This window comes from Lissotriton helveticus, chromosome 9 (assembly GCF_964261635.1).
Source record: "Lissotriton helveticus chromosome 9, aLisHel1.1, whole genome shotgun sequence".
Lineage (NCBI taxonomy): Eukaryota > Metazoa > Chordata > Amphibia > Caudata > Salamandridae > Lissotriton > Lissotriton helveticus.
This window is the reverse complement of record NC_136070.1, coordinates 1284931793-1284958959: the sequence shown is the minus strand read 5'-3', so window position 1 is coordinate 1284958959 and position 27167 is coordinate 1284931793. Positions and strand designations below refer to the sequence as shown.

The following is a 27167-nucleotide window of genomic DNA, read 5'->3' as shown; positions in this document are numbered from 1 at the left end:
TTGTGTCTCTGTGTAGATGTGTGATGTGTCTCTGCATGGCTGTGTTGTGTGCCTCTGCATGGCTGTGTTGTGTGTCTCTGTGTAGATGTGTCTTGTGTCTCTGTGTAGATGTATCTTGTGTCTCTGTGTAGATGTGTGATGTGTCTCTGCATGGCGGTGTTGTGTGTCTCTGTGTGGATGTGTCTTGTGTCTCTGTGTAGATGTGTCATGTGTCTCTGCATCGCGGTGTTGTGTGTCTCTGTGTGGATGTGTCTTGTGTCTCTGTGTGGATGTGTCTTGTGTCTCTGTGTAGATGTGTGATGTGTCTCTGCATGGCGGTGTTGTGTGTCTCTGTGTGGATGTGTCATGTGTCTCTGTGTGGATGTGTCTTGTGTCTCTGTGTAGATGTGTCATGTGTCTCTGTGTGGATGTATCTTGTGTCTCTGTGTGGATGAGTCTTGTGTCTCTGTGTAGATGTGTGATGTGTCTCTGCATGGCGGTGTTGTGTGTCTCTGTGTGGATGTGTCTTGTGTCTCTGTGTGGATGTGTCTTGTGTCTCTGTGTAGATGTGTGATGTGTCTCTGCATGGCGGTGTTGTGTGTCTCTGTGTGGATGTGTCACGTGTCTCTGTGTGGATGTGTCTTGTGTCTCTGTGTGGATGTGTCATGTGTCTCTGTGTAGATGTGTGATGTGTCTCTGCATGGCGGTGTTGTGTATCTCTGTGTGGATGTGTTGTGTGTCTCTGTGTGGATGTGCCATGTGTCTCTGTGTGGATGTGTCTTGTGTCTCTGTGTAGATGTGTGATGTGTCTCTGCATGGCTGTGTTGTGTGTCTCTGTGTGGATGTGTCATGTGTCTCTGCATGGCTGTGTTGTGTGTCTATGTGTGGATGTGTCTTGTGTCTCTGTGTAGATGTGTGATGTGTCTCTGCATGGCTGTGTTGTGTGTCTCTGTGTGGATGAGTCATGTGTCTCTGTGTGGATGTGCCATGTGTCTCTGTGTGGATGTGTCTTGTGTCTCTGTGTAGATGTGTGATGTGTCTCTGCATGGCTTTGTTGTGTGTCTCTGTGTGGATGTGTCATGTGTCTCTGTGTGGATGTGTCATGTGTCTCTGCATGGCTGTGTTGTGTGTCTCTGTGTGGATGTGTCTTGTGTCTCTGTGTAGATGTGTGATGTGTCTCTGCATGGCTGTGTTGTGTGTCTCTGTGTGGATGAGTCATGTGTCTCTGTGTGGATGTGCCACGTGTCTCTGTGTGGATGTGTCTTGTGTCTCTGTGTAGATGTGTGATGTGTCTCTGCATGGCTGTGTTGTGTGTCTCTGTGTGGATGTGTCATGTGTCTCTGTGTGGATGTGTCATGTGTCTCTGCATGGCTGTGTTGTGTGTCTCTGTGTGGATGTGTCTTGTGTCTCTGTGTAGATGTGTCATGTGTCTCTGCATGGATGTGTTGTGTGTCTCTCTGTGGATGTGTCATGTGTCTCTGTGTGGATGTGTCTTGTGTCTCTGTGTAGATGTGTGATGTGTCTCTGCATGGCTGTGTTGTGTGTCTCTGTGTGGATGAGTCATGTGTCTCTGTGTGGATGTGCCATGTGTCTCTGTGTGGATGTGTCTTGTGTCTCTGTGTAGATGTGTGATGTGTCTCTGCATGGCTGTGTTGTGTGTCTCTGTGTGGATGTGTCATGTGTCTCTGTGTGGATGTGTCATGTGTCTCTGCATGGCTGTGTTGTGTGTCTCTGTGTGGATGTGTCATGTGTCTCTGTGTGGATGTGTCATGTGTCTCTGCATGGCTGTGTTGTGTGTCTCTGTGTGGATGTGTCTTGTGTCTCTGTGTAGATGTGTCATGTGTCTCTGCATGGCTGTGTTGTGTGTCTCTCTGTGGATGTGTCATGTGTCTCTGTGTGGATGTGTCTTGTGTCTCTGTGTGGATGTGTCATGTGTCTCTGTGTGGATGTGTCATGTGTCTCTGTGTGGATGTGTTGTGTGTCTCTGTGTGGATGTGCCATGTGTCTCTGTGTGGATGTGTCTTGTGTCTCTGTGTGGACGTGTCATGTGTCTCTGTGTGGATGTGTCATGTGTCTCTGCATGGCTGTGTTGTGTGTCTCTGTGTGGATGTGTCTTGTGTCTCTGTGTAGATGTGTCATGTGTCTCTGCATGGCTGTGTTGTGTGTCTCTCTGTGGATGTGTCATGTGTCTCTGTGTGGATGTGTCTTGTGTCTCTGTGTGGATGTGTCATGTGTCTCTGTGTGGATGTGTCTTGTGTCTCTGTGTGGATGTGTCTTGTGTCTCTGTGTAGATGTGTCTTGTGTCTCTGTGTAGATGTGTGATGTGTCTCTGCATGGCGGTGTTGTGTGTCTCTGTGTGGATGTGTCTTGTGTCTCTGTGTGGATGTGTCTTGTGTCTCTGTGTAGATGTGTCTTGTGTCTCTGTGTAGATGTGTGATGTGTCTCTGCATGGCTGTGTTGTGTGTCTCTCTGTGGATGTGTCATGTGTCTCTGTGTGGATGTGTCTTGTGTCTCTGTGTGGATGTGTCATGTGTCTCTGTGTGGATGTGTCTTGTGTCTCTGTGTGGATGTGTCTTGTGTCTCTGTGTAGATGTGTCTTGTGTCTCTGTGTAGATGTGTGATGTGTCTCTGCATGGCGGTGTTGTGTGTCTCTGTGTGGATGTGTCTTGTGTCTCTGTGTGGATGTGTCTTGTGTCTCTGTGTGGATGTGTCTTGTGTCTCTGTGTAGATGTGTCTTGTGTCTCTGTGTAGATGTGTGATGTGTCTCTGCATGGCGGTGTTGTGTGTCTCTGTGTGGATGTGTCTTGTGTCTCTGTGTAGATGTGTCATGTGTCTCTGTGTGGATGTGCCATGTGTCTCTGTGTGGATGTGTCTTGTGTCTCTGTGTAGATGTGTGATGTGTCTCTGCATGGCTGTGTTGTGTGCCTCTGCATGGCTGTGTTGTGTGTCTCTGTGTAGATGTGTCTTGTGTCTCTGTGTAGATGTGTCTTGTGTCTCTGTGTAGATGTGTGATGTGTCTCTGCATGGCGGTGTTGTTGTCTCTGTGTGGATGTGTCTTGTGTCTCTGTGTAGATGTGTCATGTGTCTCTGTGTGGATGTGTCTTGTGTCTCTGTGTGGATGAGTCTTGTGTCTCTGTGTAGATGTGTGATGTGTCTCTGCATCGCGGTGTTGTGTGTCTCTGTGTGGATGTGTCTTGTGTCTCTGTGTGGATGTGTCTTGTGTCTCTGTGTAGATGTGTGATGTGTCTCTGCATGGCGGTGTTGTGTGTCTCTGTGTGGATGTGTCATGTGTCTCTGTGTGGATGTGTCTTGTGTCTCTGTGTAGATGTGTCATGTGTCTCTGTGTGGATGTGTCTTGTGTCTCTGTGTGGATGAGTCTTGTGTCTCTGTGTAGATGTGTGATGTGTCTCTGCATGGCGGTGTTGTGTGTCTCTGTGTGGATGTGTCTTGTGTCTCTGTGTGGATGTGTCTTGTGTCTCTGTGTAGATGTGTGATGTGTCTCTGCATGGCGGTGTTGTGTGTCTCTGTGTGGATGTGTCATGTGTCTCTGTGTGGATGTGTCTTGTGTCTCTGTGTGGATGTGTCATGTGTCTCTGTGTAGATGTGTCATGTGTCTCTGCATGGCGGTGTTGTGTGTCTCTGTGTGGATGTGTCTTGTGTCTCTGTGTAGATGTGCCATGTGTCTCTGTGTGGATGTGTCACGTGTCTCTGTGTAGATGTGTGATGTGTCTCTGCATGGCTGTGTTGTGTGTCTCTGTGTGGATGTGTCGTGTGTCTCTGTGTGGATGTGTCATGTGTCTCTGTGTGGATGTGTCATGTGTCTCTGTGTGGATGTGTCATGTGTCTCTGTGTGGATGTGTCATGTGTCTCTGTGTGGATGTGTCATGTGTCTCTGTGTGGATGTGTTGTGTGTCTCTGTGTGGATGTGCCATGTCTCTCTGTGTGGATGTGTCTTTTGTCTCTGTGTAGATGTGTGATGTGTCTCTGTGTGGATGTGCTGTGTGTCTCTGTGTGGATGTGTCATGTGTCTCTGTGTGGATGTGTCATGTGTCTCTGTGTGGATGTGTCATGTGTCTCTGTGTGGATGTGTCATGTGTCTCTGTGTAGATGTGTGATGTGTCTCTGCATGGCTGTGTTGTGTGTCTCTGTGTGGATGAGTCATGTGTCTCTGTGTGGATGTGTGATGTGTCTCTGTGTGGATGTGCTGTGTGTCTCTGTGTGGATGTGTCATGTGTCTCTGTGTGGATGTGTTATGTGTCTCTGTGTGGATGTGTCATGTGTCTCTGTGTGGATGTGTCTTGTGTCTCTGTGTATATGTGCCATGTGTCTCTGTGTGGATGTGTCATGTGTCTCTGTGTGGATGTGTCATGTGTCTCTGCATGGCTGTGTTGTGTGTCTCTGTGTGGATGTGTCTTGTGTCTCTGTGTAGATGTGTCATGTGTCTCTGCATGGCTGTGTTGTGTGTCTCTCTGTGGATGTGTCATGTGTCTCTGTGTGGATGTGTCTTGTGTCTCTGTGTGGATGTGTCATGTGTCTCTGTGTGGATGTGTCTTGTGTCTCTGTGTGGATGTGTCTTGTGTCTCTGTGTAGATGTGTCATGTGTCTCTGTGTGGATGTGCCATGTGTCTCTGTGTGGATGTGTCTTGTGTCTCTGTGTAGTTGTGTCATGTGTCTCTGCATGGCTGTGTTGTGTGCCTCTGCATGGCTGTGTTGTGTGTCTCTGTGTAGATGTGTCTTGTGTCTCTGTGTAGATGTGTCTTGTGTCTCTGTGTAGATGTGTGATGTGTCTCTACATGGAGGTGTTGTGTGTCTCTGTGTGGATGTGTCTTGTGTCTCTGTGTAGATGTGTCATGTGTCTCTGTGTGGATGTGTCTTGTGTCTCTGTGTGGATGAGTCTTGTGTCTCTGTGTAGATGTGTGATGTGTCTCTGTATCGCGGTGTTGTGTGTCTCTCTGTGGATGTGTCTTGTGTCTCTGTGTGGATGTGTCTTGTGTCTCTGTGTAGATGTGTGATGTGTCTCTGCATGGCGGTGTTGTGTGTCTCTGTGTGGATGTGTCATGTGTCTCTGTGTGGATGTGTCTTGTGTCTCTGTGTAGATGTGTCATGTGTCTCTGTGTGGATGTGTCTTGTGTCTCTGTGTGGATGAGTCTTGTGTCTCTGTGTAGATGTGTGATGTGTCTCTGCATGGCGGTGTTGTGTGTCTCTCTGTGGATGTGTCTTGTGTCTCTGTGTGGATGTGTCTTGTGTCTCTGTGTAGATATGTGATGTGTCTCTGCATGGCGGTGTTGTGTGTCTCTGTGTGGATGTGTCATGTGTCTCTGTGTGGATGTGTCTTGTGTCTCTGTGTGGATGTGTCATGTGTCTCTGTGTAGATGTGTGATGTGTCTCTGCATGGCGGTGTTGTGTGTCTCTGTGTGGATGTGTCTTGTGTCTCTGTGTAGATGTGCCATGTGTCTCTGTGTGGATGTGTCATGTGTCTCTGTGTAGATGTGTGATGTGTCTCTGCATGGCTGTGTTGTGTGTCTCTGTGTGGATGTGTCGTGTGTCTCTGTGTGGATGTGTCATGTGTCTCTGTGTGGATGTGTCATGTGTCTCTGTGTGGATGTGTCATGTGTCTCTGTGTGGATGTGTCATGTGTCTCTGTGTGGATGTGTCATGTGTCTCTGTGTGGATGTGTCATGTGTCTCTGTGTGGATGTGTTGTGTGTCTCTGTGTGGATGTGCCATGTCTCTCTGTGTGGATGTGTCTTGTGTCTCTGTGTAGATGTGTGATGTGTCTCTGTGTGGATGTGCTGTGTGAGTCTGTGCGGATGTGTCATGTGTCTCTGTGTGGATGTGTCATGTGTCTCTGTGTGGATGTGTCATGTGTCTCTGTGTGGATGTGTCTTGTGTCTCTGTGTGGATGTGTCATGTGTCTCTGTGTGGATGTGTCATGTGTCTCTGTGTAGATGTGTGATGTGTCTCTGCATGGCTGTGTTGTGTGTCTCTGTGTGGATGAGTCATGTGTCTCTGTGTGGATGTGTCATGTGTCTCTGTGTGGATGTGCTGTGTGTCTCTGTGTGGATGTGTCATGTGTCTCTGTGTGGATGTGTCATGTGTCTCTGTGTGGATGTGTCATGTGTCTCTGTGTGGATGTGTCTTGTGTCTCTGTGTAGATGTGCCATGTGTCTCTGTGTGGATGTGTCATGTGTCTCTGTGTAGATGTGTGATGTGTCTCTGCATGGCTGTGTTGTGTGTCTCTGTGTGGATGAGTCATGTGTCTCTGTGTGGATGTGGCATGTGTCTCTGTGTGGATGTGTCATGTGTCTCTGTGTGGATGTGTTGTGTGTCTCTGTGTGGATGTGCCATGTCTCTCTGTGTGGATGTGTCTTGTGTCTCTGTGTAGATGTGTGATGTGTCTCTGTGTGGATGTGCTGTGTGTCTCTGTGTGGATGTGTCATGTGTCTCTGTGTGGATGTGTCTTGTGTCTCTGAGTGGATGTGTCATGTGTCTCTGTGTGGATGTGTCTTGTGTCTCTGTGTGGATGTGTCATGTGTCTCTGTGTGGATGTGTCTTGTGTCTCTGCGTGGATGTGTCATGTGTCTCTGTGTGGATGTGTCTTGTGTCTCTGTGTGGATGTGTCATGTGTCTCTGTGTGGATGTGTCTTGTGTCTCTGTGTAGATGTGTCATGTGTCTCTGCATGGCTGTGTCTTGTGTCTCTGTGTAGATGTGTCTCTACATGGCTGTGTTGTGTGTCTCTGTGTAGATGTGTCATGTGTCTCTGTGTAGATGTGTGATGTGTCTCTGCATGGCTGTGTTGTGTGTCTCTGTGTGGATGTGTCATGTGTCTCTGTGTGGACGTGTCATGTGTCTCTGTGTGGACGTGTCATGTGTCTCTGTGTGGACGTGTCATGTGTCTCTGCATGGATGTGTTGTGTATATCTCTGTGTGGATGTGTCATGTGTCTCTGTGTGGATGTGTCATGTGTCTCTGCATGGCTGTGTTGTGTGTCTCTGTGTGGATGTGTCTTGTGTCTCTGTGTAGATGTTTCATGTGTCTCTGCATGGCTGTGTTGTGTGTCTCTCTGTGGATGTGTCATGTGTCTCTGTGTGGATGTGTCTTGTGTCTCTGTGTGGATGTGTCATGTGTCTCTGTGTGGATGTGTCTTGTGTCTCTGTGTGGATGTGTCTTGTGTCTCTGTGTAGATGTGTCTTGGGTCTCTGTGTAGATGTGTGATGTGTCTCTGCATGGCGGTGTTGTGTGTCTCTGTGTGGATGTGTCTTGTGTCTCTGTGTGGATGTGTCTTGTGTCTCTGTGTAGATGTGTCTTGTGTCTCTGTGTAGATGTGTGATGTGTCTCTGCATGGCTGTGTTGTGTGTCTCTCTGTGGATGTGTCATGTGTCTCTGTGTGGATGTGTCTTGTGTCTCTGTGTGGATGTGTCATGTGTCTCTGTGTGGATGTGTCTTGTGTCTCTGTGTGGATGTGTCTTGTGTCTCTGTGTAGATGTGTCTTGTGTCTCTGTGTAGATGTGTGATGTGTCTCTGCATGGCGGTGTTGTGTGTCTCTGTGTGGATGTGTCTTGTGTTTCTGTGTGGATGTGTCTTGTGTCTCTGTGTAGATGTGTCTTGTGTCTCTGTGTAGATGTGTCTTGTGTCTCTGTGTAGATGTGTGATGTGTCTCTGCATGGCGGTGTTGTGTGTCTCTGTGTGGATGTGTCTTGTGTCTCTGTGTAGATGTGTCATGTGTCTCTGTGTGGATGTGCCATGTGTCTCTGTGTGGATGTGTCTTGTGTCTCTGTGTAGATGTGTGATGTGTCTCTGCATGGCTGTGTTGTGTGCCTCTGCATGGCTGTGTTGTGTGTCTCTGTGTAGATGTGTCTTGTGTCTCTGTGTAGATGTGTCTTGTGTCTCTGTGTAGATGTGTGATGTGTCTCTGCATGGCGGTGTTGTGTGTCTCTGTGTGGATGTGTCTTGTGTCTCTGTGTAGATGTGTCATGTGTCTCTGTGTAGATGTGTGATGTGTCTCTGCATGGCTGTGTTGTGTGTCTCTGTGTGGATGAGTCATGTGTCTCTGTGTGGATGTGTCATGTGTCTCTGTGTGGATGTGCTGTGTGTCTCTGTGTGGATGTGTCATGTGTCTCTGTGTGGATGTGTCATGTGTCTCTGTGTGGATGTGTCATGTGTCTCTGTGTGGATGTGTCTTGTGTCTCTGTGTAGATGTGCCATGTGTCTCTGTGTGGATGTGTCATGTGTCTCTGTGTAGATGTGTGATGTGTCTCTGCATGGCTGTGTTGTGTGTCTCTGTGTGGATGAGTCATGTGTCTCTGTGTGGATGTGTCATGTGTCTCTGTGTGGATGTGTCATGTGTCTCTGTGTGGATGTGTTGTGTGTCTCTGTGTGGATGTGCCATGTCTCTCTGTGTGGATGTGTCTTGTGTCTCTGTGTAGATGTGTGATGTGTCTCTGTGTGGATGTGCTGTGTGTCTCTGTGTGGATGTGTCATGTGTCTCTGTGTGGATGTGTCTTGTGTCTCTGAGTGGATGTGTCATGTGTCTCTGTGTGGATGTGTCTTGTGTCTCTGTGTGGATGTGTCATGTGTCTCTGTGTGGATGTGTCTTGTGTCTCTGCGTGGATGTGTCATGTGTCTCTGTGTGGATGTGTCTTGTGTCTCTGTGTGGATGTGTCATGTGTCTCTGTGTGGATGTGTCTTGTGTCTCTGTGTAGATGTGTCATGTGTCTCTGCATGGCTGTGTCTTGTGTCTCTGTGTAGATGTGTCTCTACATGGCTGTGTTGTGTGTCTCTGTGTAGATGTGTCATGTGTCTCTGTGTAGATGTGTGATGTGTCTCTGCATGGCTGTGTTGTGTGTCTCTGTGTGGATGTGTCATGTGTCTCTGTGTGGACGTGTCATGTGTCTCTGTGTGGACGTGTCATGTGTCTCTGTGTGGACGTGTCATGTGTCTCTGCATGGATGTGTTGTGTATATCTCTGTGTGGATGTGTCATGTGTCTCTGTGTGGATGTGTCATGTGTCTCTGCATGGCTGTGTTGTGTGTCTCTGTGTGGATGTGTCTTGTGTCTCTGTGTAGATGTTTCATGTGTCTCTGCATGGCTGTGTTGTGTGTCTCTCTGTGGATGTGTCATGTGTCTCTGTGTGGATGTGTCTTGTGTCTCTGTGTGGATGTGTCATGTGTCTCTGTGTGGATGTGTCTTGTGTCTCTGTGTGGATGTGTCTTGTGTCTCTGTGTAGATGTGTCTTGGGTCTCTGTGTAGATGTGTGATGTGTCTCTGCATGGCGGTGTTGTGTGTCTCTGTGTGGATGTGTCTTGTGTCTCTGTGTGGATGTGTCTTGTGTCTCTGTGTAGATGTGTCTTGTGTCTCTGTGTAGATGTGTGATGTGTCTCTGCATGGCTGTGTTGTGTGTCTCTCTGTGGATGTGTCATGTGTCTCTGTGTGGATGTGTCTTGTGTCTCTGTGTGGATGTGTCATGTGTCTCTGTGTGGATGTGTCTTGTGTCTCTGTGTGGATGTGTCTTGTGTCTCTGTGTAGATGTGTCTTGTGTCTCTGTGTAGATGTGTGATGTGTCTCTGCATGGCGGTGTTGTGTGTCTCTGTGTGGATGTGTCTTGTGTTTCTGTGTGGATGTGTCTTGTGTCTCTGTGTAGATGTGTCTTGTGTCTCTGTGTAGATGTGTCTTGTGTCTCTGTGTAGATGTGTGATGTGTCTCTGCATGGCGGTGTTGTGTGTCTCTGTGTGGATGTGTCTTGTGTCTCTGTGTAGATGTGTCATGTGTCTCTGTGTGGATGTGCCATGTGTCTCTGTGTGGATGTGTCTTGTGTCTCTGTGTAGATGTGTGATGTGTCTCTGCATGGCTGTGTTGTGTGCCTCTGCATGGCTGTGTTGTGTGTCTCTGTGTAGATGTGTCTTGTGTCTCTGTGTAGATGTGTCTTGTGTCTCTGTGTAGATGTGTGATGTGTCTCTGCATGGCGGTGTTGTGTGTCTCTGTGTGGATGTGTCTTGTGTCTCTGTGTAGATGTGTCATGTGTCTCTGTGTGGATGTGTCTTGTGTCTCTGTGTGGATGAGTCTTGTGTCTCTGTGTAGATGTGTGATGTGTCTCTGCATCGCGGTGTTGTGTGTCTCTGTGTGGATGTGTCTTGTGTCTCTGTGTGGATGTGTCTTGTGTCTCTGTGTAGATGTGTGATGTGTCTCTGCATGGTGGTGTTGTGTGTCTCTGTGTGGATGTGTCATGTGTCTCTGTGTGGATGTGTCTTGTGTCTCTGTGCAGATGTGTCATGTGTCTCTGTGTGGATGTGTCTTGTGTCTCTGTGTGGATGAGTCTTGTGTCTCTATGTAGATGTGTGATGTGTCTCTGCATGGCGGTGTTGTGTGTCTCTGTGTGGATGTGTCTTGTGTCTCTGTGTAGATGTGTGATGTGTCTCTGCATGGCGGTGTTGTGTGTCTCTGTGTGGATGTGTCACGTGTCTCTGTGTGGATGTGTCTTGTGTCTCTGTGTGGATGTGTCATGTGTCTCTGTGTAGATGTGTGATGTGTCTCTGCATGGCGGTGTTGTGTGTCTCTGTGTGGATGTGTCATGTGTCTCTGTGTGGATGTGTCATGTGTCTCTGTGTGGATGTGTCATGTGTCTCTGTGTGGATGTGTTGTGTGTCTCTGTGTGGATGTGCCATGTCTCTCTGTGTGGATGTGTCTTGTGTCTCTGTGTAGATGTGTTATGTGTCTCTGTGTGGATGTGCTGTGTGTCTCTGTGTGGATGTGTCATGTGTCTCTGTGTGGATGTGTCTTGTGTCTCTGAGTGGATGTGTCATGTGTCTCTGTGTGGATGTGTCTTGTGTCTCTGTGTGGATGTGTCTTGTGTCTCTGTGTGGATGTGTCATGTGTCTCTGTGTGGATGTGTCTTGTGTCTCTGTGTGGATGTGTCATGTGTCTCTGTGTGGATGTGTCTTGTGTCTCTGTGTGGATGTGTCATGTGTCTCTGTGTGGATGTGTCTTGTGTCTCTGTGTAGATGTGTCATGTGTCTCTGCATGGCTGTGTCTTGTGTCTCTGTGTAGATGTGTCTCTGCATGGCTGTGTTGTGTGTCTCTGTGTAGATGTGTCATGTGTCTCTGTGTAGATGTGTGATGTGTCTCTGCATGGCTGTGTTGTGTGTCTCTGTGTGGATGTGTCATGTGTCTCTGTGTGGACGTGTCATGTGTCTCTGTGTGGACGTGTCATGTGTCTCTGTGTGGACGTGTCATGTGTCTCTGCATGGATGTGTTGTGTATATCTCTGTGTGGATGTGTTGTGTGTCTCTGTGTGGATGTGTTGTGTGTCTCTGTGTGGATGTGTGTGTATCTCCATGTGTATGTTTTGTGTGTCTCTATGTGGATGTGTCTTGTGTCTCTGTGTGGATGTGTTGTGTATCTCTGTGTGGATCTGTCATGTGTCTCTGAGGATGTGTCATGCATCTCTGCGTGGATATGTGTCTCTGTGTGGATGTGTTGTGTGTCTCTGTGTGGATGTGTTGTGTGTCTCTGTGTGGATGTGTTGTGTGTCTCTGTGTGGATGTGTTGTGTGTCTCTGTGTGGATGTGTTGTGTGTCTCTTTGTGGATGTGTTGCGTATCTCTGTGTAGATGTGTCTGTGTGTCTGTTTGTCTCTGTGTGGATGTGTTGTGTATCTCTGTTTGGATGTGTTGTGTATCTCTGTGTGGATGTGTTGTGTATCTTTGTGTGGATGTGTCATGTGTCTCTAAGGATGTGTCATGCATCTCTGCGTGGATATATGTCTCTGTGTGGATGTGTTGTGTGTCTCTGTTTGGATGTGTTGTGTATCTCTGTGTGGATGTGTTGTGTATCTTTGTGTGGATGTGTCATGTGTCTCTAAGGATGTGTCATGCATCTCTGCGTGGATATGTGTCTCTGTGTGGATGTGTTGTGTGTCTCTGTGTGGATGTGTTGTGTATCTCTGTTTGGATGTGTTGTGTATCTCTGTGTGGATGTGTTGTGTATCTCTGTGTGGATGTGTTGTGTGTCTCTGTGTGGATGTGTTGTGTGTCTCTTTGTGGATGTGTTGCGTATCTCTGTGTAGATGTGTCTGTGTGTCTGTTTGTCTCTGTGTGGATGTGTTGTGTATCTCTGTTTGGATGTGTTGTGTATCTCTGTGTGGATGTGTTGTGTATCTCTTTGTGTGGATGTGTCATGTGTCTCTAAGGATGTGTCATGCATCTCTGCGTGGATATATGTCTCTGTGTGGATGTGTTGTGTATCTCTGTTTGGATGTGTTGTGTATCTCTGTGTGGATGTGTTGTGTATCTTTGTGTGGATGTGTCATGTGTCTCTAAGGATGTGTCATGCATCTCTGCGTGGATATGTGTCTCTGTGTGGATGTGTTGTGTATATCTCTGTGTGGATGTGTTAGACTTGGCATCTTTCAGCGTGTTTCCCTTGACTTCTTTGCTTTCTGACCTCCCTGTTTTGACTCTGCTTTTGCTGGCGTAACGTTTCTGCGCACTTTTCGCACTGCTGATCAGTGGTAAAGTGCAGGTGCTCTGTGTAAATTGTATTATAGATTGGTGGTTTCATGATTGGATATTTGATGTACTTGATAGTCCCTAGTAAAGTGAACTGAGTGTGCCAGGGCCTGTAAATCAAATACTACGAGTCGGCCTGCAGCACTGATTATGCCACCCACGTGCCATGTCGACTTGGCCAGTGCACACACTTGCCAGTCCCCAAACCTCCGTTTTCTTACATGTCAGGCGCCCTCAAGGAAGGCCCAAGGTACCCCTGTGGGCAGGGTGCAGTGTATGTGGAAGGGCGGGCATGCCGTGGTGTGTGTGGCATGTTCTAATAGTGAATTACAGCCTGTTGGACACGGCCTCGTGGCGTGGTCCGGCCCCGTCCGCATGGAGGGCCCGGTACAACATCGGCCCTCCATTCACCGACTATCGACCCCCCTGACACGCACATTCACGAACCATCGGCGCGAGCAGCCTCCCGGGCCACCTACAGCTCTCCCCCTCCCTGGTACCCCGGCAGGACCTGCTCGCCAACGCTGCCAGCCTGGCACCCTGACCAGGCCACCCTTTCCGGCCCGACTCCATCTTGGGACCCTCACGCCCGGAACACGTGACCGCAGCCATCCCGGGCCCGACCCCAGCGAAGCCCAGACATCGAGGCACCAGGATCCTCCCAGGTGGTAAAGTGGCCACTCGACCAGACCCCGGAGGAGGAGAGTCTCGATGGGCCTGCCACCTCCCCCGGACGCCTGGTATCAATCACTCTCCCGGCTCCCTGGGCGCTGGCTCCGCCCCCCTGCTGGGTGTCTGGACACCTTCATCCCGGCCCCTCTGACCCCCAGGCGCGAGGGTCCGGACATCAAAGCCCTCCAGTCCTATATCTGGGCCAGCCCCGGATCAAGACGGCAGTTGCATCTAGAGTAGACGCCCTGCTGACCTCGTCGCGGCTGATCCTGATCTTAACTCCTGCACCTGGAACTATCTTCGAGGCCCTGCTGACGCTGTCGCGGCCTGACCAAGCTGAACCACCTTCGAGGCCCTGCTGACGCTGTCGCGGCCTGACCAAGCTGAACCACCTTCGAGGCCCTGCTGACGCCTGGCGGCCTGTCCAAGCTGAACTATCTTCGAGGCCCTGCTGACGCCGTCGCGGCCTGTCCAAACTGAACTATCTTCGAGGCCCTGCTGACGCTGTCGCGGCCTGTCCAAGCTGAACCACCTTCGAGGTCCTGCTGACGCTGTCGCGGCCTGAACCCTTGAACTATCCACGCACCAGTGGGTGCCAAGACTGTCCCGCTGCCCCCTTTCCCCCGAGACCACGACATTACGGATCCCTCGATCCTTGCCGCTACCCTGCCAAGAACTTGCTTTGAATACTTATATAAAGATTCTTGTGAACATCCTTCCTGTGTGGTGTCTATCTGTAAGTAGTGTGATTGCTCTGCTGTTACGATTGTAGGAGAGGAGCCTCGCCAAGGAGGCCTCCCTACGGCGCTCGGCCTATTCCATACAGAGAGGTGGGCCTCGGGGCGGACAGTCATACACCTTCTGTCTCCCCTGGGGTCGCCCTTCCAACATTGGTGGCAAGCGACGGGATCCGAGCCCACGCAAATCGTACAGCGAGTAACACGTCACTACTGACAGAGACCCACAGCCACGATGACTACTAAGGAAGCCGAAACGACCGCAGAATTCCAGAAAGACCTGTTAGAGGAATATACCCATAAAGAACTTAAACAATTTTGCAAAGACTTGGGTATCGCTACCACTGGACTAAGTACAAAGGACGATTTCAAAGAAGCGCTGCAAACCTGGGTGGAGTCCAGAGAAATCCCACCCCAAACGAACGATGACATTGTCCGAGAAGTACCCGTGAGTACCGTCATAGCCCCCATAGAGGAAAGAACCGCCAACCGGTACCCGGGCCTCTCCCACGAAGATGCCCGGGAGCGAGAGAGGAGTCGGCTCCATGAACTAGAGTTAGCCCGACTCCGGCTGGACGGAGAACTCCAATTAGCAGAAAAGAAAATGGCCCTTGAACAACTGCGATTAGAGGGAGATCTGGAAGAGAGGCGGCGGCAAAGAGAATTGGAAGAAAAAAAACTCGCGTACGAACACGAGCGTGGCCTTAAAGAACTCGAAATCAAAGCCAAACTCGAAGAAGCTGGCGCCACGGTAGCCAGGAACCCCTCACCTCCTGCCGACCCAAAGGTCCACATCCTGAAGGATATCATCAAGGAGTACTACAAGAATGACGATATCCAGCAATGGTTCAAGGCGTACGAAGTTGCCATGACCGCGCACCGCATTCCGCGATCAGACTGGGGTGCCGGCTTATGGGGGAGGTTCGTCAGCGAAGAAAGAGACACCCTGCTGGAGCTGGCCGACGACGTAATGTCCTCCTATGACCACATGAAGGACGCCCTGCTTGTCCGGTATGGCCTCACCCCCGAGATGTACCGGCAGAGATTCAGAGACTGCAAGAAAATCCCCGGCACCACGTGGGTCGAGTACGTGAACTTTTATAGCAGGGCCCTGGAAGGATGGATAAAGGGCAGCAAAATGTCCACCTACGAGCAGCTGTTCGACCTCATCGTTTGGGAGCACCTCTCCAACAACTGCTACGTCGAGCTCCGACAGCATCTACTCGACAGCAAGCTAACCGAGCCCCGGAAACTCGCCGTCGAGGCAGATCGATGGGTGAGCACCCGGGTCCCCCGAACACCGATAGGAGAACCCGGTCAGGGCGGCCGGGGGCACCCCCGCCAACGGGGAGGCGGAGGAGGACAGAACCCGAGCCGAAGCTTCCCGCCGGCCTCGGGCCGGGGTCCCCCTCCAGGGAACCCCCCGAATAACACTTCGCCGTCCCTAAAGAGGGACCCCCCAGCACGGCCGGGGCCCCACCCGAACATTACTTGCCACAGATGCCAGCGGACCGGTCACTATGCCAGTGACCCCCTCTGCCCCATGAACCAGCGTCCCGGCACCACGGGGCCTCCGACCCGCCAGTTCGCTGCTGCAGCACTGGGAGAAGAGAGAGAAGAAGACGTAGAGGTCTACGAGGAAGACCAAATGGAGTATGAACCGGCCGCCATGGCCCTAGCCTGCCTGGGCAATAGAGACCTGGTACCCCAGGCCCCGCTACCGAGCAACACTCGAAAATACCGTCAGTGGGTCCACATCAATGGACGACGGACCGAAGCCCTCCGGGACACGGGAGCCAGTGTGACGGCCGTCCGCTGCCACTTGGTGACCCCCGAACAGATCATCCAGAACGTACGCTGCCCCGTGAGGGCCGCCGACAACTCAGAAACCCTATGCCAGATGGCCCGAATTCCCTTCGAATGGGGGGGAGTGTCGGGCACCCTCAAGGTGACCGTCCGGGACGACGCCCCCGTGGACTGCCTCCTTGGGAACGACCTCGAGAGCTCCCCCTGGGCCCAAGTCGAGCGGAGAGAGCACCTAGGAATGATGGGATTACCCGAGTGGGTCTGTGCGACGACCCGATCTATGGCAGCCCGAGCCCCGGCATCGACCGAGGCCGCCCCGACCGAGGAGCCGGAGTGGCCCGAGCCACCGCCCTCTGCCATCCCCGAAGAATGCGACTCCGAGACCAGGCCCTCGGAGCCCGGAGACCACCACGAGCTCAGCGACATCCCCGAACTAGCCCAATGGCGCCAAGAGGGTGGTCCCACTCGAGAACAGTTTCGGCAGGAACAGAAGACCTGCCCTTCCCTCGAGGGGACCCGCCAACAAGCCGCTGCCCAAGCTACCGGGGACACCTCAGGGTCCCACTGGGTCTACTGGGACCACGACCTCCTATATAGTGAACAGAAAATTGCCGAGCTGGGGGCCAGCCGAGTGCTAGTGGTTCCCCTGCGATTCAGAGACTTCCTTTTGAACCTGGCGCACGATGTGCCCCTCGCAGGGCACCTGGGGCAGGACAAAACTTACAGCCGCCTGGTGACCCATTTCTACTGGCCCAAAATGCGCACTGATGTACATAACCACTGCCGCACCTGCCCGACATGCCAAGCCAGCGGAAAGAGCGGAGGGAAGTTGAAGGCCCCGCTCCAACCCTTTCCAGTCGTAACCACCCCCTTCGAGCGAGTGGGAATAGACATTGTGGGGCCCCTGGACCCTCAAACCTCGCAAGGGCATCGCTTCATACTTGTCCTGGTGGACCACGCCACCCGCTATCCTGAGGCCATCCCCCTCAGAACAATCACCGCTCCCGTGGTGGGGCGGGCCTTGATGGGGATCTTCTCCCGAGTAGGATTCCCCCGGGAGGTCGTGAGCGATCGGGGCACGAACTTTATATCTAAATATATGCGGTCCCTGTGGCAACAGTGCGGGGTCACATACAAGTTCACCACCCCGTATCATCCCCAAGGGAATGGACTTGTGGAGCGGTTCAACCGGACACTCAAGGGGATGATACAGGGCCTAGAAGAGCCAATACGACGCAGATGGGATGTCCTGCTGCCCTGCCTCCTGTTTGCCTATCGGGAAGTACCACAGAAATCCCTGGGGTTCAGCCCCTTTGAACTCTTGTACGGACACCCTGTCCGAGGTCCGCTCAGCCTGGTCAAAGAGGGCTGGGAAACTACCGTCCAAGACGCACCACCGGATGTCTACCGGTACCTCCTGACCCTCCGAAACCAGACTCGGAAGTTCCGGGCCCTTGCAGAGGCCAACCTGGAGGCCAGTCAGGAGGACATGAAACGCTGGTACGACCAGCACTCCTCTTCCATCGAGTTCGAGCCGGGCCAGCGGGTCTGGGTCATGTCCCCGGTCGAACCCTGTGCCCTCCAGGACAAATGGTCGGGGCCCTTCAAGGTGATCGAGCGCAAAAGCCCCGTCACTTACCTCGTGGATATGGAGTCTCCCCGGAACCCCCTCCGGGTTCTGCACGCCAACCGGCTCAAACCTCATTTTGCCCGCACCGAACTGAGCCTGCTACTCGCTACCGACGATGGGACCGAAGACGACTCCGAGCCCTTGCCCGACCTCCTAAAGTGCACTGAGAAGGACGGCTCCGTCGAAGGGATCTCTCTCTCCCCCGACCTGACCCCCGCACCACGCCGAGACTGTCACGAACTGTTGGGACAATTCACAGATCTGTTCTCCCTCACCCCCGGGGTTACCCAATGGTGTGTCCACGATGTCGACACCGGGGACAGTCAGCCAGTACGACACCGGGCCTACCGGGTCCCCGACCGAGTTAGGGCCTGCATCCAGATGGAGGTCACCAAGATGCTGGCCCTGGGGGTAGTTGAACCCTCCGACAGTCCCTGGGCCAGCCCAGTGGTCCTGGTCCCCAAGGCCGCCGCACCTGGCACCCCGCCAGAACTCCGGTTTTGCGTCGACTACCGGGGGCTGAATGCTGTTACGAGAACCGACGCACATCCCATCCCCCGGGCCGATGAACTGATCGACCGCCTGGGGGCCGCCAAGTACCTCAGTACCTTCGACCTCACCGCCGGGTATTGGCAGATCGGCCTCACCCCTGGCGCCCAGGAGCGCTCCGCCTTCTCCACACCCGACGGCCACTTCCAGTTCAAGGTGATGCCCTTCGGCATGAAAAACGCCCCGGCCACCTTCCAGAGACTAGTAAACAAGGTACTGGCGGGGCTGGAAGAGTTCAGTGCCGCCTACCTAGACGACATTGCGGTCTACAGCCTCCGCTGGGCTGAGCACCTGAAACACCTCTGGGAAGTCCTGACCGCCCTCCGCCGGGCCGGGCTAACTGTAAAGGCCAGCAAGTGCCAGATAGGCCAAGGGTCCGTGACCTATCTGGGACACCAAGTGGGGAGCGGCCAAGTGGCTCCCCTCCAACCCAAGATCGACGCCATCCTAGCCTGGGAACCCCCGGTCAACCAAACCGCCGTCCGAGCCTTCCTGGGGCTCACGGGGTACTATCGGCGTTTTATCAAGAACTATGGGAGCATTGTGGGCCCCCTCACAGAACTGACCTCGAAGAACCGGCCCCAAAAAGTGCAGTGGACACCCCCATGTCAGGTGGCCTTCGAGACCTTGAAAGCAGCCATGTGTACCGCCCCTGTGCTCCAGGCCCCCGACTACAGCCGAGAGTTTGTGGTCCAGACCGATGCCTCGGAGCACGGCATCAGGGCGGTCCTATCACAAATGGACTCCGCGGGAACTGACCATCCTGTGGCCTTCATCAGCCGGCGGCTGCTGGCCCGAGAGCAGCGATGGAGCACCATCGAGAGAGAAGCCTTCGCTGTTGTGTGGGCCCTCAAGAAACTCAGGCCCTACCTCTTCGGCACCCACTTCCGGGTGCAGACCGACCACCGGCCCCTAAGGTGGTTGATGCACATGCGTGGCGAAAATCCCAAACTGCTGCGATGGTCCATCTCCCTCCAAGGCATGGATTTCACTGTGGAGCATCGCCCTGGCAGTGACCACGCCAACGCTGACGGCCTGTCCCGGTTTTTCCGCCTCGACGAAGAGAGCCCCCAGGAAGATGGGTGACTCTCCCCGCCTTCAGCTGGAGGGGACGTGTGTTGGACACGGCCTCGTGGCGTGGTCCGGCCCCGTCCGCATGGTAGGGCCCGGGACGACATCGGCCCTCCATTCACCGACTATCGACCCCCCTGACACGCACATTCACGAACCATCGGCGCGAGCAGCCTCCCGGGCCACCTACAGCTCTCCCCCTCCCTGGTACCCCGGCAGGACCTGCTCGCCAACGCTGCCAGCCTGGCACCCTGACCAGGCCACCCTTTCCGGCCCGACTCCATCTTGGGACCCTCACGCCCGGAACACGTGGCCGCAGCCATCCCGGGCCCGACCCCAGCGAAGCCCAGACATCGAGGCACCAGGATCCTCCCAGGTGGTAAAGTGGCCACTCGACCAGACCCCGGAGGAGGAGAGTCTCGATGGGCCTGCCACCGCCCCCTGACGCCTGGTATCGATCACTCTCCCGGCTCCCTGGGCGCTGACTCCGCCCCCCTGCTGGGTGTCTGGACACCTTCATCCCGACCCCTCTGACCCCCAGTTGCGAGGGTCCGGACATCAAAGCCCTCCAGTCCTATATCTGGGCCAGCCCCGGATCAAGACGGCAGTTGTATCTGGAGTCGACGCCCTGCTGACCTCGTCGCGGCTGATCCTGATCTTAACTCCTGCACCTGGAACTATCTTCGAGGCCCTGCTGACGCTGTCGCGGCCTGACCAAGCTGAACCACCTTCGAGGCCCTGCTGACGCTGTCGCGGCCTGACCAAGCTGAACCACCTTCGAGGCCCTGCTGACGCTGTCGCGGCCTCTCCAAGCTGAACTATCTTCGAGGCCCTGCTGACGCCGTCGCGGCCTGTCCAAACTGAACTATCTTCGAGGCCCTGCTGACGCTGTCGCGGCCTGTCCAAGCTAAACCACCTTCGAGGCCCTGCTGACGCTGTCGCGGCCTGTCCAAGCTGAACTATCTTCGAGGCCCTGCTGACGCTGTCGCGGCCTGTCCAAGCTGAACCACCTTCGAGGTCCTGCTGACGCTGTCGCGGCCTGAACCCTTGAACTATCCACGCACCAGTGGGTGCCAAGACTGTCCCGCTGCCCCCTTTCCCCCGAGACCACGACATTACGGATCCCTCGATCCTTGCCGCTACCCTGCCAAGAACTTGCTTTGAATACTTATATAAAGATTCTTGTGAACATCCTTCCTGTGTGGTGTCTATCTGTAAGTAGTGTGATTGCTCTGCTGTTACGATTGTAGGAGAGGAGCCTCGCCAAGGAGGCCTCCCTACGGCGCTCGGCCTATTCCATACAGAGAGGTGGGCCTCGGGGCGGACAGTCAGACACCTTCTGTCTCCCCTGGGGTCGCCCTTCCAACACAGGCAATTTCTTTTTCACTGTTGCACGGCTACCAGTTCCCCATAGGACAGAATGGGAGGTTTGTTTATGACATCTTATACAAAACTGGCCCAGGGAATTCGGGAAGAAAATAAAATTTAGTATGCCTAAACTCAGACTCTAACCATGCATCTTTAGAGAAGGTGATTTTTACATTCTGCGTTTGAAAATACCACTTTTAGAAAGTGGGTATGTTCTTGCTCAGTCATCCCGTGTGCCTCTGCTGGAATGTGGATTGCCTGTCTGGGTTTTGGATGACAGAAGGCTGGGGGGGTCGGAGAGGTTCCAGATAGTCTAGGTAGGTCAGGAAAAGGCTGAATAGACCTGGCTACGATGGGGGAATGCAGGGCTTAATTTGCAAAGAAATTAGTGACGGGGCTCTAGTCAGGATGGCACTGCAGCACGTACCACATATACTCCCTACCATGCTGTCTATGATAGTAACAATACACGTACTAGTATCCACACTCCTACAAGTTTGACAATTCGGACTATTTCAGGCCACCAGAGCTATAAGAATGGCTTGGCCGGCAGGTAATATTCCTTTTTAATGTATATTGAGGTAATATTTAACTTTTGTTGGGTCATCTCTAAATTAGCCAGATAGTGCAACCTTGTGGCAGACTTGCACAAGCCCTGGTGCTGACAATTAAGTGCTGGTGCTGAGCCCCGGAAACCACCAACCCAAATTAAGCACTGGGGGAAGGGGAGGCGATTTCATTGCACCTCAACGGGCCTGGTCTGCCTCTGACAAAGCTGTCTCCACCTCCTGCCAGGAATTCACGCCAGGGAATGCCCAACTGGTTCTGCACGGGCACAGACACTCTGCTGGAAGATCAAAGGATTTTTGGAGATGAATACTGGGGCCCAGACCCCTGAACTTTAGAACTCATCTGGATCAAGAAGACTGCCAAGAAGAAGAGCTGGAGAAGCTGCATAAAGGAACGACTGCTTTGCTGGGTGCTTTGCTGGGCTGACCTGCAGTGGCTGCTCATGTCTTGGGCAGTGAAAGGCCTGGACTAGACTTTCTGCAACCTAATATGTGAGTCTCTCCAAGGGCTTGAGGTAGAGCTTGCCCCCTGTTCACGAAGTCTCAGGAACCACAAAGACTTCAAGCTCTTCTGCCCGCAGCACTGGGGGCTGTGTGTTTTGTGCTGCAAACAGAGAAAAAGCAACTCAACGACGTCTACGGCGCCAATGCCGACTCCGTGTCTTGAAGGCAACGCAGAGGGCACCGCCGCAATGCCGCACCATAACCTTGGTCTCACAGACGATGCCTGTTGACGCCGCCACCGAGCCACTGCTTGCACTGCGACCTGTGGGCACTGCAATCCGCATCGCCTTACTTCACGCCGAAACTTTGGCACCGCAGAGCACACCGCCGCAATGCCGTACCGCGACCCTGGTCTCACCAACGACACCTGTTGATGCTGCCACCAAGTTACTGCTCGCACTGTGACCTGTGGGCACCGCACTCCGCACTGCCTGGCTTCACGAGGACGCCTTGGCCTCCCTGACGCCACTGCTCCATGCCGAAAGTCTACGCTGCTGCTTGCACTGTGGTTTGAGGGCACCGCTCGTCACACGACGCGCCGCCTTCATTCCTCACCGCAGCCTTGGCCTACCGACGCCAGTGCCATCGACTCCTGTTCGTTAGCCGACGACAGCACTTCAGCAACGACGACAACTCTTGCACCATGACCTGCTAGCACCGTGACAAGCACCGCCTTCATCTCGCACCGCGACCCTGGTCTCACCGACGATGCCATCTGATGCCACCACGAGCCGCTGCTCATACCGTGATCTGAGGGCACCGCACGCCGCAGCGCTGCACTTCGCACCGCAGCACCCGACACCTGTCAGCGCCAGTGCTCCTGATTCCATCAGAGAGGAGCTTGACCTGCAACGCGAGTGACTTCAAGGGCCTCAACGCCCTGCATTTCTCACAGGTACTGTTTGCGGGTCTTTTCGACACTGTAGCTGGCCCATGACCCCGCGACCAGCCAGAACTGTTGGATTTGTTGTTTACGACGCCTTGATAGCCCCGGACGGACCTATCGACATCAAGGAATGTGTTTGAAACTTATTTTGATAACTGCTGATTTTTAGGAATAGTATTGTGGATTTTTATTGTATGTTGTCTTGTCTTAAGTATATAAAAATTGGATGTTTTCCTAAACGTGTGGTGTCCTTTTGCAGTGCGTACACTGTATTACTGTTGGTTATGTGAAAATCTTTTACACACTGCCTCAAAGATAAGCCTGGCTGCTCGTGCCAAGCTACCAAGGGGGTGAGCAGGGGTTGTTTTAGAAGTGTAACTCCCTTATTCTGACTAGATTGGTGGTTGTTGCCTGGCTTTGGCCCACGCCCCAGTCTACCAAAAATCCCATTTCTAACAGGATGTGTTGTGTATCTCCATGTGGATGTGTTGTGTGTCTCTGTGTGGATGTGTTGTTTATCTCTGTGCGCAAGTGGTGTGTGTCTCTGTGTAGATGTGTCATGTGTCTATGTGTGGGTACTGTGCCAGTGTCTGCAACGCAGATACAAAGGGGTTTAACCTCAGACTCCACAAGTGTTTGCTTCTGATCCTCTGCTGGGAGTTCCTCTGTCATTACAAGCTGCAATCTGCCTTTTAGGTGGCTCAGACGGGTGTGCTGCTTGTGTTTTTTCTTCTGTTTATCTTCTGTTTCTGTGCTATGTTTTGGATTTCGATATTCGAGACCGGAACCTCAGAGTGTTATATTAAATATAGTTTACTGCATTGTTGGGCAGGACAGGTGTCCCTTTACCCCCTGGCGTTGAATGAATACCATTATCAGCAGCACTCACCTTAGGGTCCTTTCCCGCCATCTGACATTGGTGCACGTGCTGCGGAGTCGGCGGCCAGTGGAGCTGTCACAAGAGAAGAGACATATGAGACAATTACTCTCTCAGCAGAGACAGTGCGAGCAGCAGGAGCTGATGCATCACTGAATAGAAACAAGAACAACGCGTCTGCTGAGAACCAGGAACATATCAAGAACACATGAAACCTGTCACAGTGTGGAACTCTAATCCCTAGGAGCCATCTCTTGTCTGATGCACTAACCATGACTTCAGTGAGCTGGTCTGCGTCATCATCACACTTCACTTCAAAAGTAGTGAGCACTCAATGTTCCCAACCCTCCCGCCATGGGGCACCGCTTACAGAACGTGTGATAGTGACTGCAGAGACCATGTGAGCATAGCTCAGAAGAAAATGTTCATTCATGATGACGGTAAGTCACTGTGACTCACCACAGCTCATTGCGCCCCACTACAACTCACATTGGGCCGGATTCACAGAACTAACTTAAGACAAAATCCTAAACGTACTACCATTTTGGTATTCACTGAAGGCACTTACTCATTTTGGTATTCACAGAAGACACTTACTCATGTTGGTATTCACAGAAGGCACTTACTCATTTCGGTATTCACAGAAGGCACTTACTCATTTTGGTATTCACAGAAGACACTTACTCATGTTGGTATTCACAGAAGGCACTTACTCATTTCGGTATTCACAGACGGCACTTACTCATTTCGGTATTCACTGAAGGCACTTACTCATTTTGGTATTCACAGAAGGCACTTACTCATTTCGGTATTCACAGAAGTTAGGACTCCTAAACTGAGAAAAATCCTAACTTTAAGACTTTCGGTATTCACAGAAGGCATTTAGGAGTCCAAAAGTTAGGAGTCCTAACTGAGAAAAATCCTAACTTAAAGATTTTCGGTATTCACAGAAGGCATTTAGGACTTCTAACTTCTGTGAATACCGAAATGAGTAAGTGCCTTCTGTGAATCCCAAATGAGTAAGTGCCTCCTGTGAATACCAAAATCGTAGTAAGTTTAGGATTTTGTCTTAAGTTAGTTCTGTGAATCGGGCCCAGTGACACTCCCTGAACCTCAGTAACATCTAAGGGACTGTTAGTGACTCACTGCCCCTTCCAGTAACCCCCAGTCAGGAGAACTCTACAAATAACATATAAACTCTCTCCAACCTGAATGGTTAATAAATTACCTTGAAACCTATCTGATTCCTGCTTCGTTTCGAGGTTTTTAAAGAGCCAGGGTAAGGGGGATCAGCATAAAGACCAACTCCCTCTCTCACCATATTTGCCGACCCCCCAAGATAGCTGCAGATTTTGTAATATTCTTTGATGAAAAAGTAAAATCACTTGTGGATCAGGTCACCCCTCCCCCCCCCCGCCCCCCCCCAGGACCGTAAATCCTTAGTCCTGTGGCAGAACGTTGACATCATCACCAAAACGGCCTCCTTGAAAGCATTTTAGAAATTAAACCCTCTAACCATTCCTTCGACCCCATCCCAGTGACTTTGCCATTGACCTTTACACCCACACACTCTCCCACTGGACCGGTCTGATCAACCTCTTCCTCAACTGAGGCTACCTTGCTGCTGCCCTTAAAACAAGACAGGTAACCCCACTTCTTAAGAAACCCTCTGCAGATGTGAAAGATCTCAACAACTTTCCCCTATCACCAACCCTCCTTTTCTTGCTAAAATCACAGCACGTTGTGTGGTGAAGCAACTTTCCCAACACATTAAGGTCAACTCCCTCCTTGATGAATTCCAATCTGGTTTCACTCAAGGCTGCGGTACCGAAACAGCCCTGCGTCAAGTGATCGATGAAGCCCTGCGAGTACTTGACTCTGGTGAATCTCGTCTCCTGATTCTTCTTGACCTATCCGCAGACTTTGACACTGTTAATCACGACACTCTTCTGAACTCTTTAGATCTAAGAATGGGTTTTGAAGGCACGGTGCTCAAATGGTTCGAAGCATTCCTGTCGGGCAGATCCCAGATGATCAAAATAGCAAATTGTCTCTCTACTTCAATGGCTGTTGGACAAGGCGTCCCTCACAGCTCGATCCTCGCGCCCATACTGTTCAACCTCTACATCGAACCGCTGGGGGATCTCCTAAAAAAATCTGGGATCCATTATCACCTATATGTGGATGACACCCATACCTACCTAAAGGTATCGTCCATTCATGACATTTCAATCCTCAACACCACGCTCAACTGCACCCACCACTGGCTGGCGACTCGTCGACTAATACGGAATCCTTCCAAAACAGAATTCCTTCTCCTCTGGACCGCACTCTCTCCTCCTCCTATCCAATCTTGGATGAACACGTTACCAACAGCGCCTTCTCTGGGGGCTTCGCGCTTCTTTCCTGATCAAGACCTAAAAACCCTGGTCCAATCTTTGGTTCTTTCCAGATTGGGCTTCTGCCACTCTCTCCTTGCTGCCCCCCCAAACCCCACCTTTACCCTCTAAAATCCATCTTCATCTCAGCAGCTTCCTTCGTACGTGGGGCTAAAAGAAATAAATGATCACATCACACCCATACTGTTGTCTCTTCGCTGACTTCCTATCGAGGCAAGGTCAATTTACAAGACGGCCTGCATCACCCACAAAGCCCTGCATCCCCCCACCCCCACCCCTCGCTATCTGGCGAATAAACTCAAAATCTCAGGCGGTTCTAGACCTTTACACAATGGGGACAACTTACTGCTCGAACCTCCGACCTTCAAAAGGGAAAGAATGATGGCTCAAGCCTTCTCTGGTAATGCGACCAGAATCTGGAACTCGCTTCCTCCATCCCCCCAACCACCACCTCTACCCAGACCTTCAAAATAGATCCTAAAACCCTCCTCTTCCAAAGACACTTCCTGGAATAATTCAACCCATTTCTTGACCCTTCCGGCCACCTGGCACTCGCATGAGGCCAACTTGTAAACATGCACTTTACACCTATTTGAACCTAACGCTGGCACCTTTTTTATTTTACTTTTTTACAATATAAATATTTAACTTGTTAAAGTTGAAACTGCATATATGCAACTTGTTAGCGTGTTCAGTCTATCTCGTGTACCTCTGTAACTGCATATATGTAACTTGTTAGCGTGTTCAGTCTATCTCGTGTACCTCTGTAACTGCATATATGTAACTTGTTAGCATGTTCAGTCTATCTCGTGTACCTCTGTAACTGCATATATGTAACTTGTTAGCGTGTTCAGTCTATCTTGTGTACCTCTGTAACTGCATATATGTAACTTGTAGCGTGTTCAGTCTATCTTGTGTACCTCTGTAACTGCATATATGTAACTTGTTAGCGTGTTCAGTCTATCTCGTGTACCTCTGTAACTGCATATATGTAACTTGTTAGCGTGTTCAGTCTATCTTGTGTACCTCTGTAACTGCATATATGTAACTTGTTAGCGTGTTCAGTCTATCTCGTGTACCTCTGTAACTGCATATATGTAACTTGTTAGCGTGTTCAGTCTATCTTGTGTACCTCTGTAACTGCATATATGTAACTTGTTAGCGTGTTCAGTCTATCTCGTGTACCTCTGTAACTGCATATATGTAACTTGTTAGCGTGTTCAGTCTATCTTGTGTACCTCTGTAACTGCATATATGTAACTTGTTAGCGTGTTCAGTCTATCTTGTGTACCTCTGTAACTGCATATATGTAACTTGTTAGCGTGTTCAGTCTATCTCGTGTACCTCTGTAACTGCATATATGTAACTTGTTAGCGTGTTCAGTCTATCTTGTGTACCTCTGTAACTGCATATATGTAACTTGTAGCGTGTTCAGTCTATCTCGTGTACCTCTGTAACTGCATATATGTAACTTGTTAGCGTGTTCAGTCTATCTCGTGTACCTCTGTAACTGCATATATGTAACTTGTTAGCGTGTTCAGTCTATCTTGTGTACCTCTGTAACTGCATATATGTAACTTGTTAGCGTGTTCAGTCTATCTTGTGTACCTCTGTAACT

General features: G+C 51.4%; 1 protein-coding gene across 2 annotated transcripts in view; it reads right to left on the bottom strand.

Annotated features, from left to right (window-relative positions):
• Positions 1–27167, bottom strand: part of LOC144782495 (semaphorin-3A-like) — a 267163-nt gene that overhangs the window by 121503 nt on the left and 118493 nt on the right. For both annotated transcript variants that reach the window (XM_078661881.1, XM_078661882.1), the window contains one exon: positions 23163–23225. In XM_078661881.1, coding sequence (XP_078518007.1) covers positions 23163–23225 — 63 coding nt within the window. The remainder of the gene's footprint in view (positions 1–23162; positions 23226–27167) is intronic.